Genomic DNA, 14978 nt, shown 5'->3' on the forward strand with positions numbered 1-14978 from the left:
ATTCCAATCTATCAAATGCTTTTTCTGCATCCAAAGCAACTGCCACACTCATTTCTTCCCTCTCTTGTGCCAAATGAATTATGTTAAGTAACCGAGTTACATTATCTGCCGATTGTCTATTTTTTTTAATTGAATTTTCAAATAGGTTACAGAAGAAAAAAGAAAATTATCAACCCTTCCCCCTCCCCTTAACCCCTCCCCCTAACATATCCTGATTGTCTATTTTTAATAAATCCTGTTTGGTCCATGTGTATTAATTTTGGTAAGTATTTAGATAATCTATTAGATAAAATCTTTGCTATTATTTTATAGTCCGTGTTCAACAAAGAAATAGGTCTATATGATGTTGGCTTTAAAAGATCTCTGTCTTTTTTTGGCAATACTATTAAAATAACTGTTGAAAAAGATTCTGGAAGTTTATGCGTTCTTTCCACTTGGTGTATTAGCTCCATAAAAGGAGGAATTAATAAATCTTTAAACTTTTTGTAAAATTCAGGCGGAAAACCATCTTCTCCTGGAGATTTATTACTCTGAAGTGATCCTAGAGCTTCTTCAACCTCTTTTAATGTAAAAGGCACATCTAATCCCTTTTGTTCTTCCGAATTCAATTTTGAGAGAGTTATTTGTGATAAAAACCTTTCTATCTCAACAATATCATTTTGTGATTCTGATTGATACAATTCAGAATAAAAAAAATTTGAAGTTTCATTGATTTCTAAAGGTTTATAAGTAATTTTATTTACACTTGTTCTAATTGCATTTATCGTTTTGGAAGCCTGGTCTGTTTTTAACTGCCAAGCAAGAATCTTGTGTGATCTTTCACCTAGTTCATAATATCTCTGTTTAGTTCTCATAATTGCTTTTTCTGTTTGGTATGTCTGAAGTGTATTATATTGTAGCTTCTTATTAACAAGTTGTCTTTGTTTTTCTTCTGTCGTATATCTTTGAGATTCTTTTTCTAATTTTGTAATCTCTTTTTCCAATTGATCTATTTCTACCATGTATTCCTTCTTAATTTTAGAAGTATAACTTATTATCTGGCCTCTCAAATATGCCTTCATTGCTTCCCATAATATAAGTTTATCATCAACTGAATGTGAGTTTGTATCTAAAAAAAAACTGAATCGTTTTTTCATAAAATCACAAAAATCTTGACGTTTTAATAATATTGAATTAAATCTCCATCTGTAAATCAATTCCTCCTTATCCATTATTATCATTGTCATTATCAAGTGGGAATGATCTGACAATATTCTTGCTTTATATTCCATATTTTTCACTTTGTCTTGAATATTTGCTGATAGTAAGAAAAAATCTATCCTTGAATAAGTTTTTTGTCTATTTGAATAAAATGAATAATCTCTTTCTCTTGGGTTAATTCTTCTCCATATATCAATCAAATTTAAATCTTTCATCAATGATAGTTAATTTTGCTACTTTTGGTTTTGTAACAACCTTTGTTGACCTATCTAAAACTGGGTCTAAACAAAAGTTAAAGTCTCCATCTATTAATATTTTATCATGTGCGTCAGCCAAATTCAAAAAAGCCTCTTGTATAAATTTTACATCGTTTTCATTTGGTGCATAAATATTTATAAGAGTCCATAGTTCTGAAAAGATTTGACAATGTATAATTACGTATCTTCCCTCAGAATCAATTAATACATTTTGTATTTTAATTGGTAAAGTTTTGTTGACCAAAATTGCAACTCCCCTCGCTTTTGAATTAAATGAAGCTGCTATAACATTTCCGACCCAATCTCTCTTTAATTTCTGATGTTCTATCTCTGTTAAATGTGTTTCTTGTATAAAAGCTATATCTATTTTCATTTTCTTAATGTATGTTAAAATTCTTTTTCTTTTCACCGGTCCATTAAGCCCATTAACATTAACACTTTAAAAATTCAGTAAATTAGTCATTATTTTAATGGGGTTACTCCAGTCTATAGTAATACATAATATTTCAACTCTCATAGTACCTTGGGGAATTATTTTTAAATTCTCCATGTTGCTATGTGTTTCCCCTCCGATCATCCAGGCAAAGAAAGAAAGGTAAAAGAAAAATAGATTATAAAGAAAAAAAAACAAAAACCGCCCCTGCTAATGTTGTGAATGAAAAAAACACAACATTACCCCCCTCCGTTGTGCGGGTCTTGGCAAACGCCATGATTACACACGTGAATCCCATAGCGATCAATCCGAAGTTCCCCCAGCTCCCCCGTAACATAAAAAAAGTATATATAAGAGAAGAAAAAATAATATCACTACTCTCGATTAATATTTCTCAAATCTTTACCTTTCTCCTCCTGTATCATATAATTAAAAGTATATTTAAATATTCTTCTGTCCTTATTGTCCATCAACTCACTTCAGTGTTCCCGTCTTCATCTTTAATCTGTTTCACTTTTAAATCTTTACTGTGTCTAGCGAATATTTGGGAGTTCTTGTGCAAACTCCTCTGCATCCCAATGATCAGTAAAAAATCCTCTTTTTCCGTCATCCAAAAAAATTATCAGTGTTGCCGGGTGTCGCAATATAAATTTATAACCCTTTTCCCATAAAACTTTTTTCGCTGGGTTAAATTCCTTCTTTCTCTTCAAAAGATCATAACTTATATCAGGATAGAAAAGAACTGCTTTCCCTTCTATCATCAATGGCTCATTTCTCTTTCTGGCACATTGGGCAGCCACCTTCAGGATCTTTTCTTTATCTTGATCTCTTAAGCATTTTATCAAGATTGGTCGTGGGTTTTGATCAGGTTGAGGTTTTGGTCTTAAGACTCTGTGGACCCTTTCGATTTTAATCAACTGGGTTCCCTCTTCCATTTCCAAATTTTCCGGGAGCCATTTTTGAAAATGTTTTATTGGATCCTCTCCCTCTATCCCTTCTTTAAGGCCAACAATTTTAATATTAATTCGTCTACTAAAATTTTCAAGCACGTCTATTTTTTCCAACAGTCATTTTCTTTCTGATGTCCAGGCAAGAATATTATCTTCCATTTTATTCACTCTCTCAATAGTGTCTCCCATTATTTCTTCCAGCTTTTTAACTTTCTTGTCCATTTTCTCCTGTTTTTTCACCATTTTATCAAACATAGTCTTCATATTTTTAATATCTTCTTTTATTATTTTTAATGTTTTTAATTCTTTTAATTCATGCATTATTTGCGCCAAAGCTTCTCTTATGTCTCCAGAATATCTTCCACCTCCAACCTCTTCCTGTTGTTCTTCTTTTACCTCCTCATCTTCATCTCCGAATCCACCTCGGGTTCATTTTCACTTCCACTTCTAATCGTAGCTGGGATTTGTAGTTCAAATTGCTCATGTTTGCGTATGCCCTTTCCTTTGCGCACACGCAGTTCCTGTTGTTCCTTCTTGGAGACTATTGATGTTGCCGCCGATTTCTGTTCTGTATCGCCGGATTGAGATGCACTTGAGTCCGAGGCTTCTTCATGGTGCCCGGCTCAGCTTGTAGTATCTTCAAAGTAGAAGTTTTCATCTTTGTCTGTTTAGGAGGCATATCTAAGGAAAATCCTGAGTAGTTTAGACGTAGTTTTTAGAAAATATTTACTAACTTTTCTTCACTTAAACATTAATTTATTAGTTTTTTTACGGGAGAGCTGGATTTCCATGTCTCGATCCTACGTCATCACGTGACATCCCCTCGACTGTTTACTGTCTGACACCAGGAAGCAAGGGTTTGTTGAGAAACAGACTGCAGGAACAGCCTGCACACTGATCCCATCATATTCTCTATCAACACAGGAGGCCAATCGACCCTTCGAGTCTGTGCCAGCTTTTAGGGATAACCTTAGAAGTGTGAGAGAGGACTAAATAAAACATATAACATCCTGAAGGTTGGGTGTGAACAGATATTTCCTTGTGCGAGAACCTAGAACCAGAGCCACTGTTTAGCAATAAGGCTTCGCCCATGAAAGATGTGGCTTTCTTTTGTATCAAGAAGATCTGGAATCTTTGGAGCTCTCGTCCTCAAAGAGCATGATCTCAATGAATGGAGGAACAGGTGTGGCAGCTGATTGGCACATTTTTGTTCTTCATTTATACGTTTGCTTACTGAAGACACACAAAGCCGTTTGCCCATCAAACCCATGCCCAGTGCTGGCACAGCAATTCCACCAACCCCAGCAAAGCCACTGCCCCGTCACTAATCCTGAAGCCCAACAACCCCTTTGATTCTTTTGCCACTTGGTGACACTGATCTGATCAACACCACAACCATCCTTCCCTCATGAGGAGGGATGAAACAGTGGGATGCAGACTCACGTAGACAGCATCTGTGGTTGGGATCAAACCTGTGCTCTCTGGAGCTATGAGATACGAGCACTAATAGAACTCCATAGTGGGTTCCCGACTATGCACTATTGCAGTTCTATAGAGAGATATTATACTGCTAAACCACCAGCAGGATCATGTGTCCCGTATGTAATAGGTGGAGACATTTCAGCCACGACAACAAAGTGAGTATCATGACTGGTCCATTGGAATGTTCCAAGTACATTCCGCACATCTCCTAGCAAGTTCCTATTCCCCAAAGAGGATGGTGCAATGGATTACCACTGTCCTATTTGTAATGTGCAAAATGGCAGATACGTAGGAACTGCCTGGAGACACTACAACTCTTGTCCCATCTTCAGGATTTACTAATTGCCCTACCATTGAGATTGTCAGACACAGCACCAAGAGTGTAAATTTCCCCACTGGACAGATGTTGTGTACACACATCATCCCCCTACCGTTATTTTCAACGTGTCTTGTCCTCTTTGTAGCATTATCTTCAGGCACACCATGCACTTCCACACGCACCAGGGGGTCCACGATGGAGTTCTTTTTGTCCTTATTCACTTTAGGGAGTTGCTGAGCTGTAATAACCTGAAAAGGTCATAAAATCAGAGAACAGTTCAAATAGGGAAGAAGGCCATTTGGCCCATCATGTCCACACTGGCTCCCTACCAGAGCAGTTCACCGGTCCCTCCTGCCTCCTCTTGTAAATTGTTCCACACCATAGGTTTATCCACAATGGAAACTGCCTCCACCACATCTGCCAGCAGTGTGTTCCAGGTTTCAAATACACAGTGCAGATAAAGGATTTTCATCGCTCTTACTTCTCTTGCCTGTTCTCTACTTACACCTGTGACCTCTAGTCCTTGAGCCTCTACCAATGGGAACAGCCTCCCACTCTGTCCAGATCCCGTGATTCTGTTCCTAAGTCTTATGGCTATTTTATACACTTCTATAAAATCTCCCCTCAGCCTTGGGTTCTCCAGTCTATCCTTATAACTGGGGTTCTCCATCCCCATTCTCCTCAATCTTTTCCACACCCTCTCTAATGGTCGCCCATCCTTTCTATGATGTGGTAATCCTGATAAGAACACTATATTTTTTGCACTATCCTATACCTTCATATAACTCCATGTTTGGATCCCTGCATTTCTCCCACACACTGGTGTAGAACGTACTCAGCAGTGTCAGACTCCCTCTATCAGAGTTCTAACCAGACACTTTCACCCCAGTTGTAATCCTCTCTCCAGCACTGTAATTCTCCTTTTAATCAACACTGCTACACTTCCTTCTTGAACACTTTTTATCCAGGAATATTTACTAGTTGTTCCTGCCCCCTTTGAGCTGAGTTCCTGTTATCATGATCAAATCATATACCACTCTCTGGAGAGGCAAGAGAGACTGCAGATGCTGGAAATCTGGAGCAACACACAAAATGCTGGAGGAATGCTGTAATATTCCTCTCTCTGACCTGCAGTTCACCAGCCAAGTTTATCACACGCTGCAGATTCACATGCATACATCCCAAACTACGTACAATTTCAATGTCAATAGAATTATCTGCTGGCCTAGACTGGAGTCAGTGAAAATTGGGTGGTTCCCCTTTTTCTTTGCCTTTAAGAACATAAGAAATGGGAACAGGAGTCGGCCATCTGGCCCGTCAAGCCCGCCCTGCCATTCAATAAGATCACGGCTGATCTGGACATGGACTTGCCTCCACCTGCCTGCCTTTTCCCCATAAGCCTTAATTCCCCAACTATGCAAAAATCTATCCAACCTTGTCTTAAATATATTTACTGAGGTAGCCTCCACTGCTTCATCGGGCAGAGAATTCCACAGATTCACCACTCTCTGGGAAAAGCAGTTCCTCCTCATCTCCATCCTAAATCTACTCTCCAGAATCTTGAGTCTATGCCCCCTAGCTCTAGTCTCACCTACCAGTGGAAACAACTTTAACCCATCTGTTCCCTTCTATCCACTGTGCTCGTTATATCCTCAAAGAACTCCAGTAAGTTTGTCAAACAGGACCTGCCTTTGCTGAATCCATGCTGAGTCTGCCTGATGGATCCATTTCTTTCCAGATGCCTCGCTATTTCTTCTTTAATGATAGTTTCAAGCATTTTCACAACTACAGATTTTGAACTAACTGGCCTATGATTACCTGCCTTTTCCTTACATCCTTTTTTGAACAGTGGCGTGACATTCGCTGTCTTCCAGTCTGCCTGGACCTGCCCAGAGTCTAGAGAAGTTTGGGAAATTATCACCAAAGACTCTACTATAACTTTTGCTATTTCTTTCAGTACCCTGGGATGTGTTCCATCAGGACCAGGGGACTTTTCTATCTTCAGGCCCACGAGTTTACTCAGCACTATCTCTTTAGTGATAGCTGTTGTATCGAGGTCCTCACCTCCCATCACATCCACAACATCTCTCTATCTTCTGCTTTAATTTCTGGTGCCTGCACACCACCCCTCCCCACTGTACTCCAGTTATCATTACCTTGTCATTATCCTACACAACTGCCATTCCCTCTGTTTGTCTTCCTAAATTCCAGAATCCCTATCCTGAACTTCCAGCTTGGCTTTCCCCTTGATTCTGTCATCAGCTTCCCAGTCCGTTGTTAAATAAATTTTACCTCTCCCGGGCAGCACTCCCCAAGGATATTAGTCAAGTTCCTCTTGGGGTGCAATGTGCCTGGTGAGTTTAAAGGGGGCAGGGAACGAGGCCCTAGTGAGTTGAAGGGGAACAGGAAAAGAGGCTGTGGTGAGTTTGAATGGAGCAGGGAATGGGGCCAGTGAACCAGATGCTGAACTATCGGGATTTCAGATTAATCAGAGAACGGATTATCAGCCTTTAAATTCACAAGGCAGATGGCTGCACATCTGGAATGACAATGGTATTCTGCAAGGTGGAGATCCATGTTAGAGCATCATTTGGAATATTGGTTCAATTCCCAATGCTGCCTGTAAGAAGGTCCCCCCCTCATCCAGATTTACTAAGTGAACCACTCTGAATTTTGCTTTGCAGGGTTTGAATTTGGCAGATTTTGGGAAACTAAATCTGAATTAAATTTACATCAATGATCAGCTGTGTCTTATTGAGTCCTACTCCAGGTCTTGGTTTTGCAGGGTCAAAGACATTAGATCTGTTCTTCATGAAGCTGGGCTTCAGGATGTAACCCGACCGACCGTTCTGTCGAAACTTCCCTTTGTTCAGATCCATCTCCACTCCGGCTTTCTGGAAGTTCAGGGCCACTGCAGGAAAATAAAAAATTATATCTATTAACCAGATGGGGCAAATATACATCTCATAAAGGATTGCTAATCAGGCCTGTGTTCCCTGAAATACCAAGGGCAAATATTGAAAATTGAACCATTTGAAAGGGAAAATTTACATGGACACAGCAAAATAAGTCATGGGGGAGGGGTAGTTGGTCAGAGCTTGAGACACAAAGGCTGATGGAAGAGCAGGCTGAAAACCAGTTACCCCTTGTGTCCATGTGGAACTCTCTCTGTGTGGTAGACACTGGCTCTATGTATGTGATGGTCAGCAGAGTGAATAAATGCAGGATGAATGGAACTGAGATCTTGGGATCCTCTACATCTTCCTATCCCCTTAAAGCACTGGGCCATTTTATTCATTCAGCTATGGTGCCAGAGTCTGGAATTAATCCCAATTAGCTCAAGTCTGACTTACACATGTTCTGATCAGTTGTGACATAGTGGTAGGGTAGTTGTAAATGATGATTGATATTTTAAAGCTGTCTTTCCTTAAAGAATTGTGTTGTGCACCTAACTGTTCACTGAGTTGCAACCATGTTTGTAGAAAGTTCTGGAGGTGGTCTGTAAAATATTACAAAATGGTTGCAGCATGGAAGATACCCTTCATCCAACTGAGTCTGTACTAGATCCATTCTGGTCACAGACCTCCTGCCATGCTGAGACAGTGTAGACCTGACCCAGAGACCAGCTGCAGGAAAGTCTTTCCTCAGGTCATTTCTGGTTCTCTTGCCAATCCCCTTCATTTCCCATCCCCCGGTTCTTGACTCTCCACCATTCGCAACAGGTATCTCTCTATTTGCTGTGTTCGCTCCCTTTATGAATTTAAACACCTTCAACATCTCTTCTCTCCACCTGTTTCAGGGAGCACAATCCCTGCTTTTCCATTCCACCCATATACAATGGATTCTGGTTAACTGGTCCATTGGTTGATTGGGACAGCCACTTCTTTGGGACAACTCTTAAAGATCAAAAACATTGAGAAAATAGCTGGGGTTCTGTGTGTTTATTTGGGACACTCTGCCGCTTAATTGGGACAGGAGACTGTTGTCAAACAGTTTCTAACTAGCGTCAATTGTGTACACTTACATGGCCATTAGACACTGCATTGTGCTTAGAGCAATCAGTTTTTAAATAGTGTCGCTTGTGTGTTTGTGTTCAAAAAGCAGTGATTTTTGTCACTGATAGTTGGTGAGAAATAACCATTAAGACAATTCAGAACTGTTTTGCTCACTGCGGTTTCAAGCATTTCATTTAAATATATAATTTGTTACCGAGTTAAATGGTAGTTTGTCTTCTTTGTACCTTTTTAACTCTTTCTATGAAACTTAGGCTAATTGGAGCAGCCACTTAATTGGGCCAAAATGTACTGGTTCCAATTAACCAGAATCCACTGTGACTGCTCCCCTCATCCCTGAAGTTATTTTGATAAACCTCGTCCAAATCCTCTCCGAGACCTTTGGATCTTTGTTTAAGACTGGTTCCCAGACTGGACACAATAATCCAGTTGTGGCTAAGCCACTGTTTTAAAAAGGTTGATGATGACCACCTTGTTTCCACACTCTACTCTTTTTATAAAACTTACGACCTTGTATGGTTTTATTATGAATTTCTTAACCTGCCACCTTACTTCTACCAAACTATGTACAAGGAGTTTTGGATCTCACTGTCCTTCTGCCCCATTTACGATCGTGTCTTCCAGTTTTCATTCCTCCCCTCACTCATCCTGCCAAAATGTAGCACTGTGTATTCCACAATGTTGGTTCCATCTCGCACTACCCAGCAGTTCACTAGCCTGTCTACATGTACCCCCACAGTTTACCATGCCTTTCAACTCTGTGTCATCAAGAACAAATCAACTGACAAACAAGAGAAAATCTGCAAATGCTGGAAATCCAAGCAACATACAAAATGCTGGGGGAACACAGCAGGCCAGGCAGCATCTATGGAAAAGAGTACAGTCGACGTTTTCGACCGAGACCCTTCGGCAGGATCTTGGTTACACTGCTCACAAGTTCAAGTCTGTATATCTGCAGCCTTTCTTTTGAGGTTACACATCCATTGAGTTCAACAATTTGCTAATACAAATACCCATTATTTTCATTTAATTCATATCAGTTATTTGCAAGGTTGCTTATTTTTCAGGTTTTAATTTAGTTTAATTTGAATGAAGTCATAACTTGACCTGAATGTATGGGCAGAGGTGGGACCAACTTACCTAGTTGGCATCCAGCATTCCACATCTCCTGGGGGTTGTAGTTGGAGGAATCAACCCGGGACCCTGTTGGGTAAATCCTGGACAGCTGCATGGTGTTGTAACGCACAAAGAGCCTCCCTGAAAAACAAGTGAACTAGTCTCAGAGGCATCTGGTGAATGATGGAGTGATCAGTTGTCTGGTGAGGTTCAGCCTGGTATGGAAACACCAATGCCGTTGAATGGAAAATCCTACAAAAAGTAGTGGACACAACCCAGTCCATCATGGGTAAAGACCTCCTCACCACTGAGCACATCTACACAGAAAGTTGTCGCAGGAAAGCAGCATCCATCATCAGGGACCCCAACCACCCAGGTCATGCTCTCTTCTCACTGCTGCCATCAGGAAGAAGGTACAGGAACCTCAGGACTCACACGATCAGGTTGTTTGGCAGTGCTAACTCAATGGGCTAAATGGCCTAATTCTGTTCCTATAGCTTATGGTCTTATGGTTAACAGGGCGGACAAACAACCAGCGTGCAAAAGATGACAAACTGCAAATATAAAAGAAAAAAATGTATCATAATAAATAAGTAAGCAATAAATATTGAGACCATGAGATGAAGAGTCCTTGAAAGTCAGTCCATGGGTTGTGGAAACATTTCACTGATGGGGCAAGTGAAGTCGAGTGAAGTTATCCCTTCTGGTTCAAGAGCCTGATGTCTGAGGGGTAATAACTGGTCCTGAACCTGGTGATCTGAGTTCTGAGGCTCCTAAATCTTCTTCCTGATGGCAGGCGTAATTTTAAATTGGCATCACGTTTGGCACAGATATCGTGGGCTGAAGGCCTGTTCCTGTGCTGTACCCTTCTGTGTTCCATCTATTTTTAAGCATGTTATTGACCGTTCCAGATGTGTGGACATATATTCCAAGGTGTCTCTATTCCTCTAATCTCCATTGTACATTCCCTGACCCTGGTGAACTCCCTGCTCACAACACCTCCCACATCTCTGGATTGCATTTCACTTCCAAATGTTCTGTCCAACTGACCTGACCACCATTGAGTCCAACCGCACAGGAACACGTGCTTTTGGCCCACTAGTCTGCACTGACCAAACATCCATCGACTCTGGTCCTACTTTTAACCCACCGTGTTCCCCCCACATTCACTTTCACTCCCCTCAAACCCAACCCTTCACCTACACACGGGGCAATTTACGGTGACCAATTAACCTACCAATCCCCACACCTTTGTATTGTGGGAGGGAATCAAAGCACACAGAAGACACGAAGAATGTGCAAACTCCTTGTTGTAGCGTGGATGAAATCACGTGAGAGCGAGTTACTGGAAGGTACAAAGCAGCTTCTTTATTTGACACAACAAGGTACAGCAAGGAGCCCGGGTCCTAATAAATTTGGATCTACGATCTGCTGTTGAGACCATTTAAACTCCTGCCCAGACAGACTGGGGCTCCTCTCCCGGCTGCCCCAGCTGATGTGTCTGCAAACTTTGCCACGATTTGTCCTGCTAACAAAATGAACTGAATACCGAGGTTTTGGGCCTACTCTGGGCTGCTGCAGGGATTTGGATCTAAGGACTGAATTTGGTTTGGAATGCTGCTGTTGTGCTTGCTTCCAGTGTTTATATGATTTGTTTCTTTCTCTTCACTTTGGACTTCATTTTTTAAAATTGGGTTCTTTTGGGTTTCTTGCTTTGTGGCTGACTAAGCAGACACATCTTAATGGTGTATAATTTATACATTCTCTGATAACAAAATATACTTTGAATCTTTGAATAGTCTTAGCAATATATCCAACTGGCAGCTCCCTTGGAAACCAATTGTGACCTTATTACTGATGACAGTGTGAGTTCAGTGCTGAGAGTTGGTCTATAGCTCCAAGTCCCTTTTCTATTAATCAACACTTTCCTTACTTCAGACAGAAGTGAAGGATCCCACTCCACAATTCTGAGTACAGACAGGGAATATGGGCAAATATTTATCTCTTGGCAATGCTAGAACCTTCCTGTCCACAGATTCTGTTTACTTCAGCACATCACATTGATGACTCGACTGGACGTGGCTACACTGGCCCTTGGACCACTCAAAAGAAAGGGCACTACCCCAACAATGGGCCCAGAGCAGCCAGAGGGATCTGGGTCACAAGCTGTCACACATTTGCAAAGGATGATCCCAGGCACATTGACATTGTGCCAATACTGGTGATTCTTTCAATGAAGCAGTGGCCTTACCTGATTCATTGATGAGTTTCTTTGCTTTGTTCTCGGAGAATGACGAGAGCTCACAGACACACATCTTACTCCATGCATGCTGGAAGCCATGGAAATGTACAGCCCTGCAGTAAACCACCAGATCCGAGAGCTCCTCTGACATCTCCCCCACTGCCCCCTACAAATACACAGCAATGAGAGGTGGATTAAACAGACCCAAAATACCCAGTAAATCCTAGACACCCAAAAGATCTGAGGCATCCAGCCAGTATCTCAGAACCAAAAGGCACCAACCACCAGGACAATCCCTCACCCCCAACACCCACCAAACACCCAGTCAATCCCTCACTCCCAACCCACGCCCAACTCCCAGTCAATCCCTCACTCCCAACACACACCCAACTCCCAGTCAATCCCTCACTCCCAACACCCAGTCAATCCCTCACCCACAACTCCCAGTCAATCCCTCACACCCAACACCCACCAAACACCCAGTCAATCCCTCACTCCCAACACACACCAAACACCCAGTCAATCCCTCACCCCCAACCCACACCCAACTCCCAGTCAATCCCTCACTCCCAACACCCAGTCAATCCCTCACCCCAACTCCCAGTCAATCCCTCTCCTCCAACCCACACCCAACTCCCAGTCAATCCCTCACTCCCAACACCCACCAAACACCCAGTCAATCACTCACCCCCAACCCACACCCAACACCCAGTCAATCCCTCACTCCCAACACCCACCAAACACCCAGTCAATCCCTCACTCCCAACACACACCAAACACCCAGTCAATCCCTCACCCCCAACCCACACCCAACTCCCAGTCAATCCCTCACTCCCAACACCCAGTCAATCCCTCACCCCAACTCCCAGTCAATCCTTCTCCTCCAACCCACACCCAACTCCCAGTCAATCCCTCACTCCCAACACCCACCAAACACCCAGTCAATCCCTCACCCCCAACCCACGCCCAACTCTCAGTCAATTCCTCACCCCCAACACACACCAAACACGCAGTCAATCACTCACCCCCAACCCACACCCAACACCCAGTCAATCCCTCACTCCCAACACCCAGTCAATCCCTCACCCCAACTCCCAGTCAATCCCTCTCCTCCAACCCACACCCAACTCCCAGTCAATCCCTCACTCCCAACACCCACCAAACACCCAGTCAATCACTCACCCCCAACCCACACCCAACACCCAGTCAATCCCTCACTCCCAACACCCACCAAACACCCAGTCAATCCCTCACTCCCAACACACACCAAACACCCAGTCAATCCCTCACCCCCAACTCCCAGTCAATCCCTCACTCCCAACACCCAGTCAATCCCTCACCCCAACTCCCAGTCAATCCTTCTCCTCCAACCCACACCCAACTCCCAGTCAATCCCTCACTCCCAACACCCACCAAACACCCAGTCAATCCCTCACCCCCAACCCACGCCCAACTCTCAGTCAATTCCTCACCCCCAACACACACCAAACACGCAGTCAATCACTCACCCCCAACCCACACCCAACACCCAGTCAATCCCTCACTCCCAACACCCACCAAACACCCAGTCAATCCCTCACCCCCAACCCACGCCCAACTCCCAGTCAATTCCTCACCCCCAACACCCACCAAACACCCAGTCATTCCCTCACTCCCAACACACACCAAACACCCAGTCAATCCCTCACTCCCAACACACACCAAACACCCAGTCAATCCCTCACTCCCAACACCCACCAAACACGCAGTCAATCCCTCACCCCCAACCCACGCCCAACACCCAGTCAATCCCTCACTCCCAACACCCACCAAACACCCAGTCAATCCCTCACTCCCAACACACACCAAACACCCAGTCAATCCCTCACTCCCAACCCACGCCCAACTCCCAGTCAGTCCCTCACTCCCAACACACACCAAACACCCAGTCAATCCCTCACTCCCAACACCCACCAAACACCCAGTCAATCCCTCACTCCCAACACACACCAAACACCCAGTCAATCCCTCACTCCCAACCCACGCCCAACTCCCAGTCAGTCCCTCACTCCCAACACACACCAAACACCCAGTCAATCCCTCACTCCCAACACCCAGTCAATTCCTCACTCCCAACACACACCAAACACCCAGTCAATCCCTCACCCCCAACCCACACCCAACTCCCAGTCAATCCCTCACTCCCAACACACACCAAACACCCAGTCAATCCCTCACTCCCAACACACACCAAACATCCAGTCAATCCCTCACTCCCAACACCCACCAAACACGCAGTCAATCACTCACCCCCAACCCACGCCCAACACCCAGTCAATTCCTCACTCCCAACACACACCAAACACCCAGTCAATCCCTCACCCCCAACCCACACCCAACTCCCAGTCAATCCCTCACTCCCAACACACACCAAACACCCAGTCAATCCCTCACTCCCAACACACACCAAACATCCAGTCAATCCCTCACTCCCAACACCCACCAAACACGCAGTCAATCACTCACCCCCAACCCATGCCCAACACCCAGTCAATTCCTCACTCCCAACACACACCAAACACCCAGTCAATCCCTCACCCCCAACCCACACCCAACTTCCAGTCAATCCCTCACTCCCAACACACACCAAACACCCAGTCAATCCCTCACTCCCAACACACACCAAACATCCAGTCAATCCCTCACTCCCAACACACACCAAACACCCAGTCAATCCCTCATTCCCAACACACACCAAACACCCAGTCAGTCCCTCACCCCCAAGTGACTCCTGGTTCCCAGCAGATCCCAGACACATGGCATTAATTAGAACGCGTGACTTAACTGATTTGGTTGAACAGTTTACAGTTTGACTCTAAAGGTGGATGTAATGTATTCAGTTGGCCATCAGCTCTGAGGAATAACTGAACATTTTGCTTAAGTTTCTCAGGGGTCACTCCATTTGCTCACTGCTATAGGAGTTGTTC

At 43.5% G+C, this 14978-nt stretch overlaps 1 protein-coding gene across 2 annotated transcripts in view; it reads right to left on the reverse strand.

Annotated features, from left to right (window-relative positions):
• The window catches only part of LOC140741096 (1-phosphatidylinositol 4,5-bisphosphate phosphodiesterase delta-3-like), a 94589-nt gene that overhangs the window by 6202 nt on the left and 73409 nt on the right, over positions 1–14978 (reverse strand). For both annotated transcript variants that reach the window (XM_073070833.1, XM_073070834.1), the window contains exons 10-13: positions 12022–12178; positions 9795–9911; positions 7374–7552; positions 4754–4889 (exon numbers count right to left, since the gene is read on the reverse strand). In XM_073070833.1, the coding sequence (XP_072926934.1) occupies positions 4754–4889; positions 7374–7552; positions 9795–9911; positions 12022–12178 (589 nt within the window). The remainder of the gene's footprint in view (positions 1–4753; positions 4890–7373; positions 7553–9794; positions 9912–12021; positions 12179–14978) is intronic.

This window comes from Hemitrygon akajei, chromosome 18 (genome assembly GCF_048418815.1).
Source record: "Hemitrygon akajei chromosome 18, sHemAka1.3, whole genome shotgun sequence".
In the NCBI taxonomy this organism is placed as follows: Eukaryota; Metazoa; Chordata; class Chondrichthyes; order Myliobatiformes; family Dasyatidae; genus Hemitrygon; species Hemitrygon akajei.